This window comes from Lithobates pipiens, unplaced genomic scaffold (genome assembly GCF_037356315.1).
Source record: "Lithobates pipiens isolate NorthernLeopardFrog02 unplaced genomic scaffold, aLitPip1_a1.2 Scaffold_13, whole genome shotgun sequence".
NCBI lineage: Eukaryota > Metazoa > Chordata > Amphibia > Anura > Ranidae > Lithobates > Lithobates pipiens.
This window is the reverse complement of record NW_027507718.1, coordinates 483,322,616-483,340,691: the sequence shown is the minus strand read 5'-3', so window position 1 is coordinate 483,340,691 and position 18,076 is coordinate 483,322,616. Positions and strand designations below refer to the sequence as shown.

The window sequence follows — 18,076 nt, the reverse complement described above, 5'->3', positions numbered from 1 at the left end:
GCCAGGGATGATCTGAGGGAGGAGGTCAAAGTACAGTTTTTTGTGGAAACCAGGTTAGGCTTCCCAGAAAAGATAAACTTTCATGGGTCACCTAAAGGTGGACAGGGTAGGAGCTAACTGGACATACTGGGGTAGGAAGTTCCAGAGGATGGGAGAGGTTCTGGAGAAGTCCTAGAGACAAGCATGAGAGGGCTTAACAAGGGAGCTAGAGAACAAGAGGTCTTACCTACAAGAGAACAAGACCTCTTACCTACGTTGTTTATTTTTTTTTATTATATCAGCACAAGCATTTGCACTTTTATTCACTGTGTGCTTAATCAAAGGACCTTTTTTCAACCATTATTTGCACTAGTTTATTGTATGTAGCCAATGTATGGGCAGCACAGTGACTAAGTGGTTAGCACTTTCACTTACCAGCACTGGGATTGTCGGTTCAAATCTCAACCACAACACTACCTGCCTGCAGTTTACATGTTTTGGCTGTGTGGGTTTCCTGACACACGCCAAAGACATGCTGGTAGATTAATTAACTCCTGTCTAAGTTATCCTTTTATAAGTATGTTAGTTAGGGACCTTAGATTATAAGCTACTTGAGGGTAGGGACTGTGAATACACACTGACTCAACACTTTATTAGGTACACCTTGCTTGTACAGGGTCCCCCCCCTCCCCCCCCCCCCACTTTGCCTTCAGAACTGCCTTAATTCTTCATAGTATAGATTCAACAAGTTGTTGGAAACATTCCTCTGAGATTTTGGTCCATATTGACATGATAGCATCAAGCAGTTGCTGCAGAAGTTGTTGGCTGCACATCCATGATGGAATCTCCCATTCCACTACATCCCAAACATGCTCTATTGGCTTGAGATCTGGTGACTGTGGAGGCCATTAGAGTACAGTGACCTCATTGTCATGTTCAAGAATCCAGTGGTCAAGTAGCCATCAGAAGATGAGTACACTGTAGTCATAAAGGGATGGACATGGTCAGCAACAATACTCAGGTAGGCCATGGTGTTAATGGTAATAAGGGGCCCAAAGTGTGCCTAGAAAATATCCCCCACACCATTACACCACCACCACCAGCCTGAACCTTTGATACAAGGCAAGATGGATCCATGCTTTCTTGTTGTTTACACCAAATTCTGACCCTACCATCTGAGTTTCGCAGACTCAGCAGATCAGGCAACGTTTTTCCAATTCTGGTGAGCCTGTGCAAAATTGAAGACTCCGTTTCCTGTTCTTAGCTGACAGACGTGGCACCCGCTGTGGTCTTCTGCTGCTGTAGCTCATCTGCTAAGGTTCGATGTGTTGTTTATTCAGAGATGATACTCTGCGTACCTTGGTTGTAATGGAGTGGTTATTTGAGTTGCTGTTGCCTATCATCTCCAACCAGTCTGCCCATTCTCTTCTGCCCTCTGACATCAACAAGGCATTTTCATCCACACAACTGCCGCTCACTGGATATTTTCTCTTTTCCCCACCATTCTCTGTAAACCTGAGAGATGGTTGTATGTGAAAATCTCAGTAGATCAGCAGTTTTTAAAATACTCACACCACCCTGTCTGACACCAACAACTATGTTACATTCAAAGTCACTTAAATCCCCTTTCTTCCCCATTATGATGCTCGGTTTGAACTTCAGCACATCGTCTTCACCACGTCTAGATGCCCTGGCAATTTGTGTTACCAAGCAATTGAACAGGTGTACCTAATAAAGTGACTGGTGAGTGTATGTGTAAAAATAATGTAGCGTTACTCCCGAAGGAGCGGCTGGTTTTAATGGGCTTACCGTTACCTTCCTCACTCGCTCCTTGTGTCTAGGGGTTTCCTGTGGTAGATGGCCCAGAAACTTTAGAGACTGATGACAGATCCGCTTAAAGGGATTTTTATTTGCTACAACGTAGTTAACAACAGTCTCTAGTGTAGGATCAGAGGGTTAGGTGAAAAGTCCAGGTACTCTTAAGCCCCATACACACGGTCGGACTTGTACAAACTTTTCCGTGGACTTTTGTACAAAGTGTGTTGTCCACAAGTTTGTATTGCATACACACGGTCGGACTTTTTGACAACAAACACGAACGTAATGACGTCACAACGTACTGACGCCGCTTCAAAAGAGGACGTTCAATGACTCCAGCGCCACCTTTGGTCAACTTCTGTATTGTAGTCTGATCGTTTGCAATGGTTCTGAGCATGCGTGTTTGTACCTTGTACAAAAGTCCGATGCTTTTGCATACACACGGTCGGACTTTGCTCCATCGGACTTCTGTTGTCAAAAAGTTTGTCCGTTCGCAGAGCCAACAAAAGTCCGATGAAAACAGAAAAAGTTTGTCCGATGGAGCGTACACACAGTCGGATGTTGCTCCAAAACAGCTAATTTGCATGTTTGTTGTCAAAAAGTCCGACCGTGTGTACGGGCCTTAAGTGTCAAAGTCAGTAATAAAAAACTTTCTTACTTTGAATAAATCCAGAGAATAGCCATTCACAGTTGGATGTTCACTCAAGTTGGATAGTCCTTCTCTCACAAGGCCTGGCAGCCAACAGGGTGCTTAAATCAGGAACAAGCCTCTGCCACAGACTTTGTTATAGAACGTGAACAAGGAAACTTGAATACTTGTAGAACACTCGTGGGGTACCAGTATCTTGCAGCTGGTCCGGCAATACCGCAAGAGATAGGATTCACTTAGGTCCTTCAGCTTTACCAAGCTCATGCTAAGAAGCCAACCCTTGTGTGGCCTTCTTCTGAAGAGTCCTCCCCTGGATAACTATAAAGTTGCTGGGCCTCTCCACAACCTGAGATGGCACCGGACCACCTCCGAATCCTTTCCTTGGCTTCCTTGCCTCAGGCTAGCCAGCCTCGAGAAAGAAAGTTGGGTGGATCCGCACCCCAGGCCATAGGCGTCCTGGGGGCTGGTCAGGAGGACCAGGACCATGGAGTCAGAACATACTTCTTCACCGGAACCCCAAACCACGTGACATCCTCATCTTAAGTACCCTCTCCCAGAAATCACAGCAAGAGTGAAACTCAGAGAGAAAGTAACCTTGAAGCACCCAACCAGACTGTGTTTCCATGCCTGCCAGAAGAGACAGTGCCCCCTATGGCCAGGCTGAAGACCCTATAGTCCAGTCAGACTGATGCTGAGGTCAAAATTTGGAATAATTATACCCGAACCAAACTGCAGTTCAGGTGTAACGTTAAATTTTAAAAAACACATAGCGCATGCTCTTCAGCAGCCGGCGCTACAATAACATACACATATGTGGTATCGCCGGCGCGACCAGACCTTCAGGAGCACGAGAATTTATTTTGGGTTGTTCTTTGGTGGTAGGTTACGGTAATAGCAAGAAATACAGTTACATTTTAGAAAAAAAATGTTTTTATCTATTTTAGGCCAGTTTTCCATTTTATAATAATAATAAAAAATTCAGGAGATATCCGTTACCATCAATGAAGGTTACATTTGTACTTAAAGCGGTTCTCCACCCTAAAGTGGAAGTTCCGCTCATCTCATCCCTCCCCCACTCCGGTGCCACAATCGGCACCTTTCAGGGGGGAGGGGGGTGCAGTTACCTGGATAATCCAGGTATCTGCACACACTTCTGGGACAGACCGCTGCAGATGCCCCCCCCCCCCCCCCCGTTGTGTTCTGGGAAACACACAGTTCCCAGCACACAGCGGGGACCAGCAGAGACGCGTAGCGCGACTCGCGCATGCGCAGTATGGAAACGGGCAGTGAAGCCGCAACGCTTCACTTCCTGATTCCCTGACAGAGGATGGTGGTGGGGGCAGCAGAGAGATGAGCGATCGCTCGTCATCTGCCGCCGACATTGCTGGACCCTGGGGCAGGTAAGTGTCAATTTATTAAAAGTCAGCAGCTGCAATATTTGTAGCTGCTGGCTTTTAATATTTTTTTTTTAACCACTTGCCGACCGCCGCACGACGATGTACGTCGACAGAATGGCACGGGCAGGCATAAGGGCTTACATGTACGTCCTTGCCTGCCCGCCTGGTGCCTGCGGCGGTCGGTATTCGTTCGGGAGCGATCCCGGACGAGGGGACGGCCATTCATTCATGGCCACCCCCTCGCGATCGCTCCCGACGAATGAAAATGTCCCGTGACATCATTTCCTCTCCTGTAATGTAAACACAGGAGAGGAAGTGATGTATTCTCTCCTCCGTGTCGGTATTTTTCGTTCCGGCACCGAGGAGAGAGGTTCGGTGAGTTGCACCAACACACCACACATACAGTAGAACATGCCAGGCACACTCACACCCCCCCTTTACCCCCCGATCACCCCCCAATTACCCCTGCCCCCCCAGTCACAGTGACACCAATTGCTTTTTTTTTTTTTTTTTGCATTGGTGTCATTTGTGACTGTAATAACTGTTAGGGCAGTTAGGGTTAGCCCCCTTTAGTTCTAATGTGCCCCCCTAACCCCTCCAATAAAGGTTTAACCCCGTGATCACCCCCCGTCGCCAGTGTCACTAAGGCTGGGTTCACATTGCAGCGGTTTATGAGAACGAATGTGATTCGCACCGCACTGCAGTGCAAATCACATCCGATCTCTGTGCGATTCGAGTTCAGCCATACAGATAGTATGGCTGAATTCGTGTCGCACCCGCCGCACCCGCCGCAAATTCGCACGGGACCCTTTTTTTGGCCCGCAGCAGAATCGGATCGCATGGGTGTTCCCACCATGCGATCCGAGTTTGCAGATCGCACTGCGATATAAGAACTGATCTGGGGGTGTCATTAACATTTCACTGACACTCCCAGCAGTTCGCATAGGGCAGTGTGAACTGCCGCCGGGAGGCATGCGATGCGGGAACCCGCCGCGGATTCATGGCGTTCCCGCATCGCTCCAGTGTGAACCCAGCCTAATAAGCGATAGTTTTTCTGATCGCTGTATTAGTGTCACAGGTGACGCTAGTTAGGCAGGTAGGTATTTAGGTTCGCCGCAGCTTTTTATAGCGCCAGGGACCCCCATATACTACCGCATAAAGCCCCCTGATTGCCCCCTAGTTAACCCTTTCACCAGTGATCACCATATAACTGTTACAGGTGACGCTGGTTGGTTAGTTATTTTTTTATAGTTTCAGGGCACCCGCCATTTATTACCTAATAAAGGTTTAACCCCCTGATCACCCGGCGGGTGTCATTTGTGACTGTAATAACTGTTAGGGCAGTTAGGGTTAGCCCCCTTTAGTTCTAAGGTACCCCCCTAACCCCCCCAATAAAGGTTTAACCCCGTGATCACCCCCCGTCGCCAGTGTCACTAAGGCTGGGTTCACATTGCAGCGGTTTATGAGAACGGATGTGATTCGCACCGCGCTGCAGTGCAAATCACATCCGATCTCTGTGCGATTCGAGTTCAGCCATACAGATAGTATGGCTGAATTCGTGTCGCACCCGCCGCAAACTCGCACAGGACCCTTTTTTTGGTCCGCAGCAGAATCGGATCGCATGGGTGTTCACACCATGCGATCCGAGTTTGCAGATCGCACTGCGATATAAGAACTGATCTGGGGGTGTCATTAACATTTCACTGACACTCCCAGCAGTTCGCATAGGGCAGTGTGAACTGCCGCCGGGAGGCATGTGATGCGGGAACCCGCCGCGGATTCGTGGCGTTCCCGCATCGCTCCAGTGTGAACCCAGCCTAATAAGCGATCATTTTTCTGATCACTGTATTAGTGTCACAGGTGACGCTAGTTAGGCAGGTAGGTATTTAGGTTCGCCGCAGCTTTTTATAGCGCCAGGGACCCCCATATACTACCGCATAAAGCCCCCTGATTGCCCCCTAGTTAACCCTTTCACCAGTGATCACCATATAACTGTTACAGGTGACGCTGGTTGGTTAGTTATTTTTTTTATAGTTTCAGGGCACCCGCCATTTATTACCTAGTCTCACTAGTGTACTCCTAAATTTAGGGGTGTCTACTTTCCAAAATGGGGTCATTTGGGGGGGGGTTTGTGCCATCTTGGCATTTTATGGCCTTCAAAACTGTAACGCCCTTAGAAAGCCTGAAGGCGGTGCTTGGTTTTCGGGGCCCCGTACGCGGCTAGGCTCCCAAAAAGTCCCACATATGTGGTATCCCCGTACTCAGGAGAAGCAACAGAATTTATTTTGGGGTGTCATTTCACATATGCCCATGGCATGCGTGAGCAATATATCATTTAGTGACAACTTTGTGAAAAAAAAAAAAAAAGTTTGTAATTTTCCCGCAACTTGTGGCAAAATATAAAATATTCCATGGACTCAACATGCCTCTCAGCAAATAGCTTGGGGTGTCTACTTTCTAAAATGGGGTCATTTGTGGGGGTTTTGTGCCATCTTGGCATTTTATGGCCTTCAAAACTGTAATAGGTAGTGAGGAGTGAAGTCAAATATTTACGCCCTTAGAAAACCTGAAGGCGGTTCTTGGTTTTCGGGGCCCCGTACGCGGCTAGGCTCCCAAAAAGTCCCACATATGTGGTATCCCCGTACTCAGGAGAAGCAGCAGAATTTATTTTGGGGTGTCATTTCACATATGCCCATAGCATGTGTGAGCAATATATCATTTAGTGACAACTTTGTGAAAAAAAAATAAAAAAAAATTAAAGTTTGTAATTTTCCCGCAACTTGTGGCAAAATATAAAATATTCCATGGACTCAAAATGCCTCTCAGCAAATAGCTTGGGGTGTCTACTTTCTAAAATGGGGTCATTTGTGGGGGTTTTGTGCCATCTTGGCATTTTATGGCCTTCAAAACTGTAATAGGTAGTGAGAAGTGAAATCAAAAATTTACGCCCTTAGAAAGCCTGAAGGCGGTGCTTGGTTTTCGGGGCCCCGTACGCGGCTAGGCTCCCAAAAAGTCCCACATATGTGGTATCCCCGTACTCAGGAGAAGCAGCAGAATTTATTTTGGGGTGTCATTTCACATATGCCCATAGCATGTGTGAGCAATATATCATTTAGTGACAACTTTGTGTAAAAAAAAAAAAAAAAATTTTTTTTGTCATTATTCAATCGCTTGAGGCAAAAAAATAAAATATTCAATGGGCTCAACATGCCTCTTATCAATTTCCTTAGGGTGTCTACTTTCCAAAATGGGGTCATTTGGGGGGGTTTTGTACTGCCCTGCCATTTTAGCACCTCAAGAACTGAGATAGGCAGTCGTAAACTAAAAGCTGCGTAAATTCCAGAAAACGTACCTTAGTTTGTAGATGTGACAACTTTTGCGCAAACCAATAAATATACAATTATTGACTTTTTTTTTACCAAAGACATGTGGCTGAATACATTTTGGCCTAAATGTATGACTAAAATTGAGTTTATTGGATTTTTCTAATAACAAAAAGTAGAAAATATCATTTTTTTTCAAAATTTGCGGACTTTTTACGTTTATATCGCAAAAAATAAAAATCGCAGAGGCAATCAAATACCATCAAAAGAAAGCTCTATTTGTGGGAAGAAAAGGACGCAAATTTTGTTTGGGTACAACATTGCATGACCGCGCAATTACCAGTTAAAGCAGCGCAGTGCCAAATTGTAAAAAGACCTCTGGTCATTTACCAGCAAAATGGTCCGGTCTGAAGGTGGTTAAGGTGCAGAACCGCTTTAAAAAAATAAAAAGTGTAATTCACCCAGATACACTAAGTCAGTGATGACAAGCCTTGGCCCTCACTGCACAAAGTAGCAAGTAGTGTTACTAAGGCTTCAAAAAAATGTCTTCCGCATTGAGGACACAACTTTCCGCTCATCAATCCATCTGACCACGCCGATGACGTCTCCTCCAGGCAGTTTCTGAAGCTCCGCCCAGCAACAACAGCCCGGACCCGGATGTAAAAAAAAACACAAACCCAAAGCGCAATCATAGGGGTTAGCGGCGTCTACGTCAGGACGTGGAATGTTCTATTATTTGTTCTTTGACACAGGGGGTTCTTTTCTGCTCGGCTGTCAATTCTTTCATCCATAACAAACTAAAGAGCTTACGCTAGAAAATATTCGAGAGGGCTACCTTCTAAATAAACAGTAGTAGGCCGGTGATACGTGTGTGAGGGGATACATTTAGTGAAGACGTGCTGATTGCTGGAAAGCTCCCCCCCTCTGAGACACAATGTTGTGGTCCCGGTAAAACAGGTCAATGTTGATCTCCGTTAAAAACAAAAACAAGCGCCGGTGAGAGAAGAGCGGAGCCGGGGGGCCTCGCCTGTTGCTGAGGAAGGACTTGTCGGCTGCAGGGTGTTTCCTGTCCGGGTTGTGTTGGCGGGGCTCGGGCCGGCCGTGTGTGAGGAAGAGGAGGCCGCTCCCTCCTCCGGGGACATGGAGCAATGTGTGACGGTGGAGCGGGAGCTGGACAAGGTGCTACAGAAGTTCTCCGGCTATGGACAGCACTGCGAGCGGAGCCTGGAGGAGCTCATCGACTACGCGGGCGGCCTCCGGAGGGAGATCCTGCAGGCCTCGGGTAAGAGAGAGCCGAGGGAGAGATATAATGACACTGCTCACTAATAGCCCCCCATCCTTGTCACTGTCCTCCACTGCTGTCCCCCCCTCGGACGGTGTCCGTCTGTCGCGGCGTCCCCCCCCTCGGACGGTGTCCGTCTGTCGCGGCGTCCCCCCCTCGGACGGTGTCCGTCTGTCGCGGCGTCCCCCCCCTCGGACGGTGTCCGTCTGTCGCGGCGTCCCCCCCCTCGGACGGTGTCCGTCTGTCGCGGCGTCCCCCCCCTCGGACGGTGTCCGTCTGTCGCGGCGTCCCCCCCCTCGGACGGTGTCCGTCTGTCGCGGCGTCCCCCCCCTCGGACGGTGTCCGTCTGTCGCGGCGTCCCCCCCCTCGGACGGTGTCCGTCTGTCGCGGCGTCCCCCCCCTCGGACGGTGTCCGTCTGTCGCGGCGTCCCCCCCCCTCGGACGGTGTCCGTCTGTCGCGGCGTCCCCCCCCTCGGACGGTGTCCGTCTGTCGCGGCGTCCCCCCCCTCGGACGGTGTCCGTCTGTCGCGGCGTCCCCCCCCCTCGGACGGTGTCCGTCTGTCGCGGCGTCCCCCCCCCTCGGACGGTGTCCGTCTGTCGCGGCGTCCCCCCCCTCGGACGGTGTCCGTCTGTCGCGGCGTCCCCCCCCTCGGACGGTGTCCGTCTGTCGCGGCGTCCCCCCCCTCGGACGGTGTCCGTCTGTCGCGGCGTCCCCCCCTCGGACGGTGTCCGTCTGTCGCGGCGTCCCCCCCCTCGGACGGTGTCCGTCTGTCGCGGCGTCCCCCCCCTCGGACGGTGTCCGTCTGTCGCGGCGTCCCCCCCCTCGGACGGTGTCCGTCTGTCGCGGCGTCCCCCCCCTCGGACGGTGTCCGTCTGTCGCGGCGTCCCCCCCCTCGGACGGTGTCCGTCTGTCGCGGCGTCCCCCCCCTCGGACGGTGTCCGTCTGTCGCGGCGTCCCCCCCCTCGGACGGTGTCCGTCTGTCGCGGCGTCCCCCCCCTCGGACGGTGTCCGTCTGTCGCGGCGTCCCCCCCCTCGGACGGTGTCCGTCTGTCGCGGCGTCCCCCCCCTCGGACGGTGTCCGTCTGTCGCGGCGTCCCCCCCCTCGGACGGTGTCCGTCTGTCGCGGCGTCCCCCCCCTCGGACGGTGTCCGTCTGTCGCGGCGTCCCCCCCCTCGGACGGTGTCCGTCTGTCGCGGCGTCCCCCCCCTCGGACGGTGTCCGTCTGTCGCGGCGTCCCCCCCCCTCGGACGGTGTCCGTCTGTCGCGGCGTCCCCCCCCCTCGGACGGTGTCCGTCTGTCGCGGCGTCCCCCCCCCTCGGACGGTGTCCGTCTGTCGCGGCGTCCCCCCCCCTCGGACGGTGTCCGTCTGTCGCGGCGTCCCCCCCCCTCGGACGGTGTCCGTCTGTCGCGGCGTCCCCCCCCTCGGACGGTGTCCGTCTGTCGCGGCGTCCCCCCCCTCGGACGGTGTCCGTCTGTCGCGGCGTCCCCCCCCTCGGACGGTGTCCGTCTGTCGCGGCGTCCCCCCCCTCGGACGGTGTCCGTCTGTCGCGGCGTCCCCCCCCTCGGACGGTGTCCGTCTGTCGCGGCGTCCCCCCCCTCGGACGGTGTCCGTCTGTCGCGGCGTCCCCCCCCTCGGACGGTGTCCGTCTGTCGCGGCGTCCCCCCCCTCGGACGGTGTCCGTCTGTCGCGGCGTCCCCCCCCTCGGACGGTGTCCGTCTGTCGCGGCGTCCCCCCCCCCCTGGACGGTGTCCGTCTGTCGCGGCGTCCCCCCCCCCCTGGACGTTGTCCGTCTGTCGCGTCCCCCCCCCCCCCTGGACGTTGTCCGTCTGTCGCGTCCCCCCCCCCCCCCCCTGGACGTTGTCCGTCTGTCGCGTCCCCCCCCCCCCCCCTGGACGTTGTCCGTCTGTCGCGTCCCCCCCCCCCCCCCCTGGACGTTGTCCGTCTGTCGCGTCCCCCCCCCCCCGCCCTGGACGTTGTCCGTCTGTCGCGTCCCCCCCCCCCCGCCCTGGACGTTGTCCGTCTGTCGCGTCCCCCCCCCCCCCCCCCTGGACGTTGTCCGTCTGTCGCGTCCCCCACCCCCCCCCCCCCCTGGACGTTGTCCGTCTGTCGCGTCCCCCCCCCCCCCCTGGACGTTGTCCGTCTGTCGCGTCCCCCCCCCCCCCCTGGACGTTGTCCGTCTGTCGCGTCCCCCCCCCCTGGACGTTGTCCGTCTGTCGCGTCCCCCCCCCCCTGGACGTTGTCCGTCTGTCGCGTCCCCCCCCCCCTGGACGTTGTCCGTCTGTCGCGTCCCCCCCCCCCCTGGACGTTGTCCGTCTGTCGCGTCCACCCCCCCCGGACGTTGTCCGTCTCTGTCGCGACGTCGTCCGTCTGTCTATGGAATTCAAAATGGACCCAAAAATTTGAACAAAACACATTTTCTACTTTCTATTATAAAACATATCCATACATTTTTATGCCAAAATGTATTCTGCTACATGTCTTTGGTGTAAAAAAAACAAAAAAAAAAACACCCCAGTAACTAAGCATGACAAGAATAACAGCAGTGTGGGACAGAGCGGACAGCATGAATAACGGCGGGGGTCGGGGCAGACACCGCTGATAATGGCGAGGGGGCAGGGATGGACAGCATGGATAATGGCGAGGGGGATAGGGATGGACCTTGGTGGAGGCCAGGACAGAGAGCGTGGATAATGGCAGGACGTAAGAGCGGGGACAGGCGGCAGGAACCGACCGCCCTGACCCCACTGTTATTAGCGCTGTCGGGCTATTATCCGCGCTGTCCCTAGCCTCTAATTGTGCTGTTAACTCTGCTCCCCATTGCTGTCCATCCTATCCTCTACCATTATCCATGCTGTCCACTCTGCCCCTCTGCCGTTATTCTTGTTATGCTTTTTGGGATTTATTATTATTTTTTTTTATTTTTTTTACTAAAGACCTATAGCTGAATACATATTTATTTATTTTTATTGGATATGTTTTATAACAGTAGAAAAAGTTTTGGTTTTTATTTTATTTGTTGGTCCTTTTTTCAATTCTATAATAAAAAATTAAAAACCCAGTGGTGATCAAATACCACCAAAAGAAAACTATATTTGTGTGAAAAAAGTTATAAATTCCATTTGAGTAGTGTTGCATGACTGCGCAATTGCCAGGTAAAGTAGTGCAGTGCTAAATAGCAAAAAACATGGGGAGGAAAATAAAACGCTTTAGAGACCTTTTAATGCAAGTTCATACGCTAATGTTAGAATGCCTATTGTTACTCGGGGAGGGGAGGGGGGGGCGTAAATATTTTCCGGCAACAAAACCTTTTTATGAGCTCTACATTGTATGTGAGATGTTCATTGTTTGTTTCTAACCCAGCACTTCTCCCTACAGCTGGCAATAGACCAAAAAACAATGACTTGGCCTCTTGGAATAGATCTTTTCATCACCATGTTATTTCCTTTTTTCGGAAAATACAAATCCTGAGATACGGCAGCAAAAGGTCTAGGGATGTACAAGCTCGGGTACAGTCTGTTCACAACCCTCACCACCTGCTCTAGACCCATTACACAGTTCAATATGGGCACACCTTAAAGTGGTTGCAAAGATTTTTTGATTTTATTTTTTTGTATGCAGCAGCCCCCCTCAACCACTATAATGCTTACCTGAGCCCATCTCGTTCCAGCGATGTTGCAGGAAAGTCTCGGCTGCCCAGGACTCTTTGGTCTCGTTGGCTGAGACACCACACAGCCGGGCCATTGGCTCCCACTACTAAAAGGGTCCTTTCACACGGGGCGGATCTGTGCTGATCCGTCGCGTGGATATCCGCTTGCTGAGCGGGGCCGATGAAGATGACAGGTCTGTCTCTGCACACTGCGCAGGGACGGAGCTGTCACAGCGCCGCCCTCCCCAATGGGAGATCTGATCCTATGATGGATGGAAAAATAGCTTTCTCCTCCGTCACACTTTTTTTGGATCGGAGCGGCTCGGATGTCAGCGGACAAGTTACCTCTGACATCCGACGCTCCATAGACCTCTATGGAGCGTCCGTTCAGGTCCGCCTGAAAAACAGACAGGCGGACCTGAACGGATCGTCCATGTTAAAGAGGCCTAAGTCATTCAGTGAGCCGAGGGGGGCGAACCGCAGCTCTTTGTCTGAATGGACACACAGACAATGATCAGGTGACCCCATAGCAAGCTGCTTGTCTTAGAGTGCCTCCACTCTGGATGAAGGAGCACAGGGGGCACCTTTTGGACAGCAACATTGTCAGTCTGGGGAGGAGGGGAGTGTGATTTAGGCTCGGTTCAAACTGCTGTGACTTGGGATCCAACTTGTGGGACCCCAAGTCGCATGACATGTGAAATCCCATGTTGGTCAATAAGAGCTGTGTTAAATAAAGCCATGTTAGCATTACTTCCTTTAGAAAAGACTCCTTTACTACTTCAAGACGACTTTTATCCGCCTTGTGTCCTAAGCCTCAGGTCACACTGCTGTGAAGGAAAAGTCTTATGCGACTTCCTTTTGACTTAATTCGACTTGGCTGCTATTTAGAAGCCTGTACAAGGGCTGAAATTGCACCCAAGTCGAATCAAAGTAGTGGAGGAACCTTATCTAAAGTCGAAACAACTTGTGTAGTTTCAGTTAAAGCGGAGTTCCACCTAAATTTTTTTTATTTTATTTTTTTCAAATACTGCAGCTGCCGACTTTTAAAATAAGGACACTCACCTGTCCAGGGCACCCGTGATGTTGGCACCCGACGGTGATCTGTCCCTCGGCTGTCGGGTGCTGCTCCTGCAATCCTCTATGGGAATCGGGAAGTAAAGCCTTGCGACCCGTGCTGCGCTCTCCCACTGGTCCCTGCTGTTTTCTGGGACCCATGTGTCTCCCAGAAGACAGCGAGGGGGGGGGGGGGGTGGCGTAGCTACCCGCGGGTGACTTGGGTATCTATGCCCGGAAGTGGTACTCTCGCTCCCGTTGTGATTTTTACACAGCGGGACCTGCAGACCTAATGTCCACCAGGACCTGCTGATCATATGTTACACTCACAGAATGACGGTCTATGTAAACAAGACAGACTCATTCTGTCAGTACAGAAGGCCTGGATCCTGTGTTCCTGTAAAGCATAAACGCCAATCCACGTCTTCCAGTAGTAAAAGCCCCCCCACAGTTAGTAAGCACTCCTTAGAAACACATTTAATCCTCTGATTGCTCCTGATGTTAACCCCTTCCCAGCCAGTTTCATTAGTACAGTGACAGTGCATATTTTTATCACTAAAGTCATTGGTACCCACAGAGTGTCAGTTAGTGTCCGATTAGTCTGCCGCAATATCCCGCTATATGTTGCTGATCGCCACCATTACTAGTGTAAAAATTTTTTTTAAATAAATATATCCCACAGTATAACTTTTTTGTGCAAACCAATCACTATACACTTATTGAGATATATTATTTATTTATTTGTTTTCTTACCCGAAAAACATGTAGCCAAATATGTGATGGCCTAAATTGATGAAGAAATTTAAAGGGACTTCTTCCTTTTTTTTTTTTTTTTTTTTTTTTTTATTTATTTATTTTTTTACTTTCTGCTATAAAAACACACATCAATTAAAAAAAAAAAAAAAGGTTTTCAAAATTGTTGGTCAATCTTTGTTTCAGCGCAAAATAGAGGTGATCAAATGCCACCAAAAGAAAGCTCTGTTTGTGGAGGAAGAAAAGGGCATACGTTTCATTTGGGTACAGCGCCGCACGACCGCGCAATTGTCAGTTAAAGTAACGCAATGCAGTATTGCAAGAAATGGTCTGGTCAAGAGGGGTTTAAATCTTCTGGTGATGAAGTGGTTAATGGAAGTCGAATCTTTATCTATGTTGATGTGATTTGGATCTAACATTACAGGAAGATTACCCAGGCATTCCCAAAAGTCACATCAAAGTAGGACTGAAGTCTCCTGGAAGTCGCCTGGCAAAGTCGCACCATAAGTTGCGTGACTTTCAGTGTGAACCGAGCCCTAGATAAATAAATTGGAGCCAAACTCAAGCTCACATAATCAGTTACAGCAACATATTTTATTGTTTATTTTGGGATAAAGGTGTTGCATATATAAACGCTGATCATTGTAAGCATCCCTGTCAGCGGTAAATGGTTTGTCTCAATCCTTTAACTGATCTGCAAGAGAGCTTGTTCTTTTGAAAAAAAAAAAAAACTTGCTGAGATTATACCTGGGTCAAATCCTAAAGGATTTGTTGGTCAAAAATCAAGTTTTGTGCATTTTGTAAGCCGATGGTGCCACCATTGATTTCAAAATTCGACCAACTAAGTCTTCAATTTCACCTTTTATGTTGTTACAGAAAAGAGAATCTGTGCCCGAGAATCTTCTTCTTTTTCTTTCCAGGTCACGACTCATGTGTATATCTTTATCCTTCATTGAATAGAAATGCAATTCATTTAAAAACAATTTCCAGCATATCCAATTACTTAAATTCGATGGCCGCACAAAAATCATCCATTGCTGTGGCCCAACTAATGGTCGAAAATCAAACGATTATTGAAAGGTGCAATTTTTTTTTTTTCTCGTATGAAAAATCATTCGGAATTCGTCATGTGCATGGCCGGCCTTACTAGCTGGATCACCAGGTGAAAAAAAAAAATAAAAAATAAAAATGAACACTAATGCAAACAACACATATCCGGATTGGTAAACTACAATTTAATAGCTGTTTTCTTTTGGGTTTAATACCGCTTTTATTATGACTGCAGAGGCAACTACTACATCGCAGGAGCAAGGCCCTCCCAACCCTCTTGTGTTAACCACTTCAGCCCCAGGCCATTTTGCTGGTCAAAGACCAGACCACTTTTTGCGATTCGGCACTGGGTGTCGCTTTAACTGACAATTGCGCAGTCGTGCGACGTGGTTCCCAAACAAAATTGGCGCCCTTTTTTTACCACAAATAGAGCTTTCTTTTGGTGGTATTTGATTACCCCTGCGGTTTTTATTTTTTGCGCTATAAACAAAAATAGAACGACAATTTTAAACGCATTATTTTTTACTTTTTGTTATAATAAATATCCCCCAAAAATATATATAAAAAAATTTGTCCCCTCAGTTTAGGCTAATACATATTCTTCTACATATTTTTGGTTTAAAAAAAATCGCAATAAGCGATTATTGATTTGGTTTGCGCAAAAGTTATAGCGTTTACTAAATAGGGGATAGTTTTTTTATGGCATTTTTATAAAAAATAAATATATATATATATATATATATAATATAATTTTTTTTTTTTTTTTCTAGTAATGGTGGTGATCAGCGATTAAATTTTTTTTTTTTTTTTTTTTTTTTTTTTTTTTGTGACTGCAACATTATGGCGGACATATCAGACATTTTTTACACGTTTTTGGGACCATTGTCATTTTATACAGCAATCACTGCTATATAAATGCAGTGATTCCTGTGTAAATGACACTGGCAGTGATGGGGTAGGGGTTAAGTGTTCCTAGGGGTGTGTTACTAACTGTGGGGGGTTGGGCTTTCATTTAGTGAACACTGATCTCTGCTCCAATCACATGTCGCTAGGCAGAATGGGGAAATGCTGTTTACAACAGCATTTCTCCGTTCAGCCGCTCCGTGAGACGATCGCGGGTATGCCTGCGGCGATCAAGTCCGCGGGACCCGCGACCGGACTCACGGGGTCCCTCACTGGCGCGCTCGCGATGGCAGGGCGGCAATGAAGATTGGACATACCTGTACGCCAATATGCCTGCCCATACCATTCTGCCGATGTACATCGGCGTGCGCCGGTCAGGAACCCGTTAAATTGTGAGCTTCATCGGACCTTTGATGTCTAAAAATCAGACGGACTTTAGAAATAGAACATGTTTCAAATCTTTCCGCCGGAACTAGGGGTGCACCGAATGGGTTTTTTGGTGCCGAAACAGATACCGAAAATGAAAAATACACTAGGCCGAAAACCGATACCGAAACATATTTAAAAAAAAATATTTTTATACAGGAGATGGTCAGAGACTGGGGACACGGTACAGGAGATGGTCAGAGACTGGGGACACGGTACAGGAGATGGTCAGAGACTGGGGACACGGTACTGGAGATGGTCAGAGACTGGGGACACGGTACTGGAGATGGTCAGAGACTGGGGACACGGTACTGGAGGTGGTCAGAGACTGGGGACACGGTACTGGAGGTGGTCAGAGACTGGGGACACGGTACTGGAGGTGGTCAGAGACTGGGGACACGGTACTGGAGGTGGTCAGAGACTGGGGACACGGTACTGGAGGTGGTCAGAGACTGGGGACACGGTACTGGAGGTGGTCAGAGACTGGGGACACGGTACAGGAGGTGTGCCCCATTGCAGCCAGTGTGCCTGTGCCCCCATTTTGCAGCCAGAGTATCCCATTTTGCAGCGAAGAGAGGAGAGCTGCCTGTTTGATCACAGCGCCGGGAACATCACAGCTTTCATTTCAATAGCTGTGTGTTCCCAGCCGCGCCGTCACACACAGCTCCTTCCCCTTGTCCGGGCACTTTTATGGACAGATCATCCATCCAATCATGCGGGTGATCTGTCTATCAAAGTGCCCGGACAAGGGGGAGGGGCTGTGTGTGATGGCGTGGCTGGGAACACACAGCTATTGAAATGAAAGCTGTGATGTTCCCGGCGCTGTGATCACAGGCGGCAGAGGCGACTCTCCTGCGCTATAGGACACCCCCATGATGGGCGGCACCAGGGGCGGGGGAGCGCCACCCCCACCCAGGCCACGCCCATTTTTGGCTCCATTATCGGCCGTTTTTCTCTTTCGGCAAATTGCCGAAAAGGGCATTTTCGGGCGATATGTTTCGGCGGCCGAAATTTCCGTGCATCCCTAGCCGGAACCAGTTCCTATTGAGAAATCAGTTTGTCTGCTTGCTAGTCCAACTGACAAATCTACGCCAGGGCAGCTATTGGCTAGGGATGCACCGAATGGGTTTTTTGGTGCCGAAACCGATACCGAAAATGAAAAATACACTAGGCCGAAAACCGATACCGAAACAGCACAGATACCGAAAATGACTGTTTTTAAAAAATATTTTTATACAGGAGGTGGTCAGAGACTGGCGACATGGTACAGGAGGTGGTCAGAGACTGGCGACATGGTACAGGAGGTGGTCAGAGACTGGCGACATGGTACAGGAGATAAGTGCAGCCAGTGTTGCCCCCAGTGGTGCAGCCAGTGTTGCCCCCAGTGGTGCAGCCAGTGTTGCCCCCAGTGGTGCAGCCAGTGTTGCCCCCAGTGGTGCAGCCAGTGTTGCCCCCAGTGGTGCAGCCAGTGTTGCCCCCAGTGGTGCCCCCCCCCCCCCCCCCAGTGATTCAGCCGGCGATGCCCCCCCCCCCAGTGATTCAGCCGGCGATGCCCCCCCCCCCCCCCCAGTGATTCAGCCGGCGATGCCCCCCCCCCCCCCAGTGATTCAGCCGGCGATGCCCCCCCCCCCCCCCCCCGTGATTCAGCCGGCGATGCCCCCCCCCCCCAGTGATTCAGCCGGCGATGCCCCCCCCCCCCAGTGATTCAGCCGGCGATGCCCCCCCTCCCCCAGTGATTCAGCCGGCGATGCCCCCCCCCCCCCAGTGATTCAGCCGGCGATGCCCCACCCAGTGA

General features: G+C 50.3%; 1 protein-coding gene across 1 annotated transcript in view; it reads left to right on the top strand.

Moving 5' to 3' along the window:
- The first annotated feature begins 7,857 nt into the window (after positions 1-7,857).
- RMND5A (required for meiotic nuclear division 5 homolog A) overlaps positions 7,858-18,076 on the top strand; it is a 59,646-nt gene continuing 49,427 nt past the window's right edge. The window contains exon 1 of the mRNA XM_077477965.1: positions 7,858-8,448. Coding sequence (XP_077334091.1) covers positions 8,307-8,448 — 142 coding nt within the window. The 5' untranslated portion in view covers positions 7,858-8,306. The remainder of the gene's footprint in view (positions 8,449-18,076) is intronic.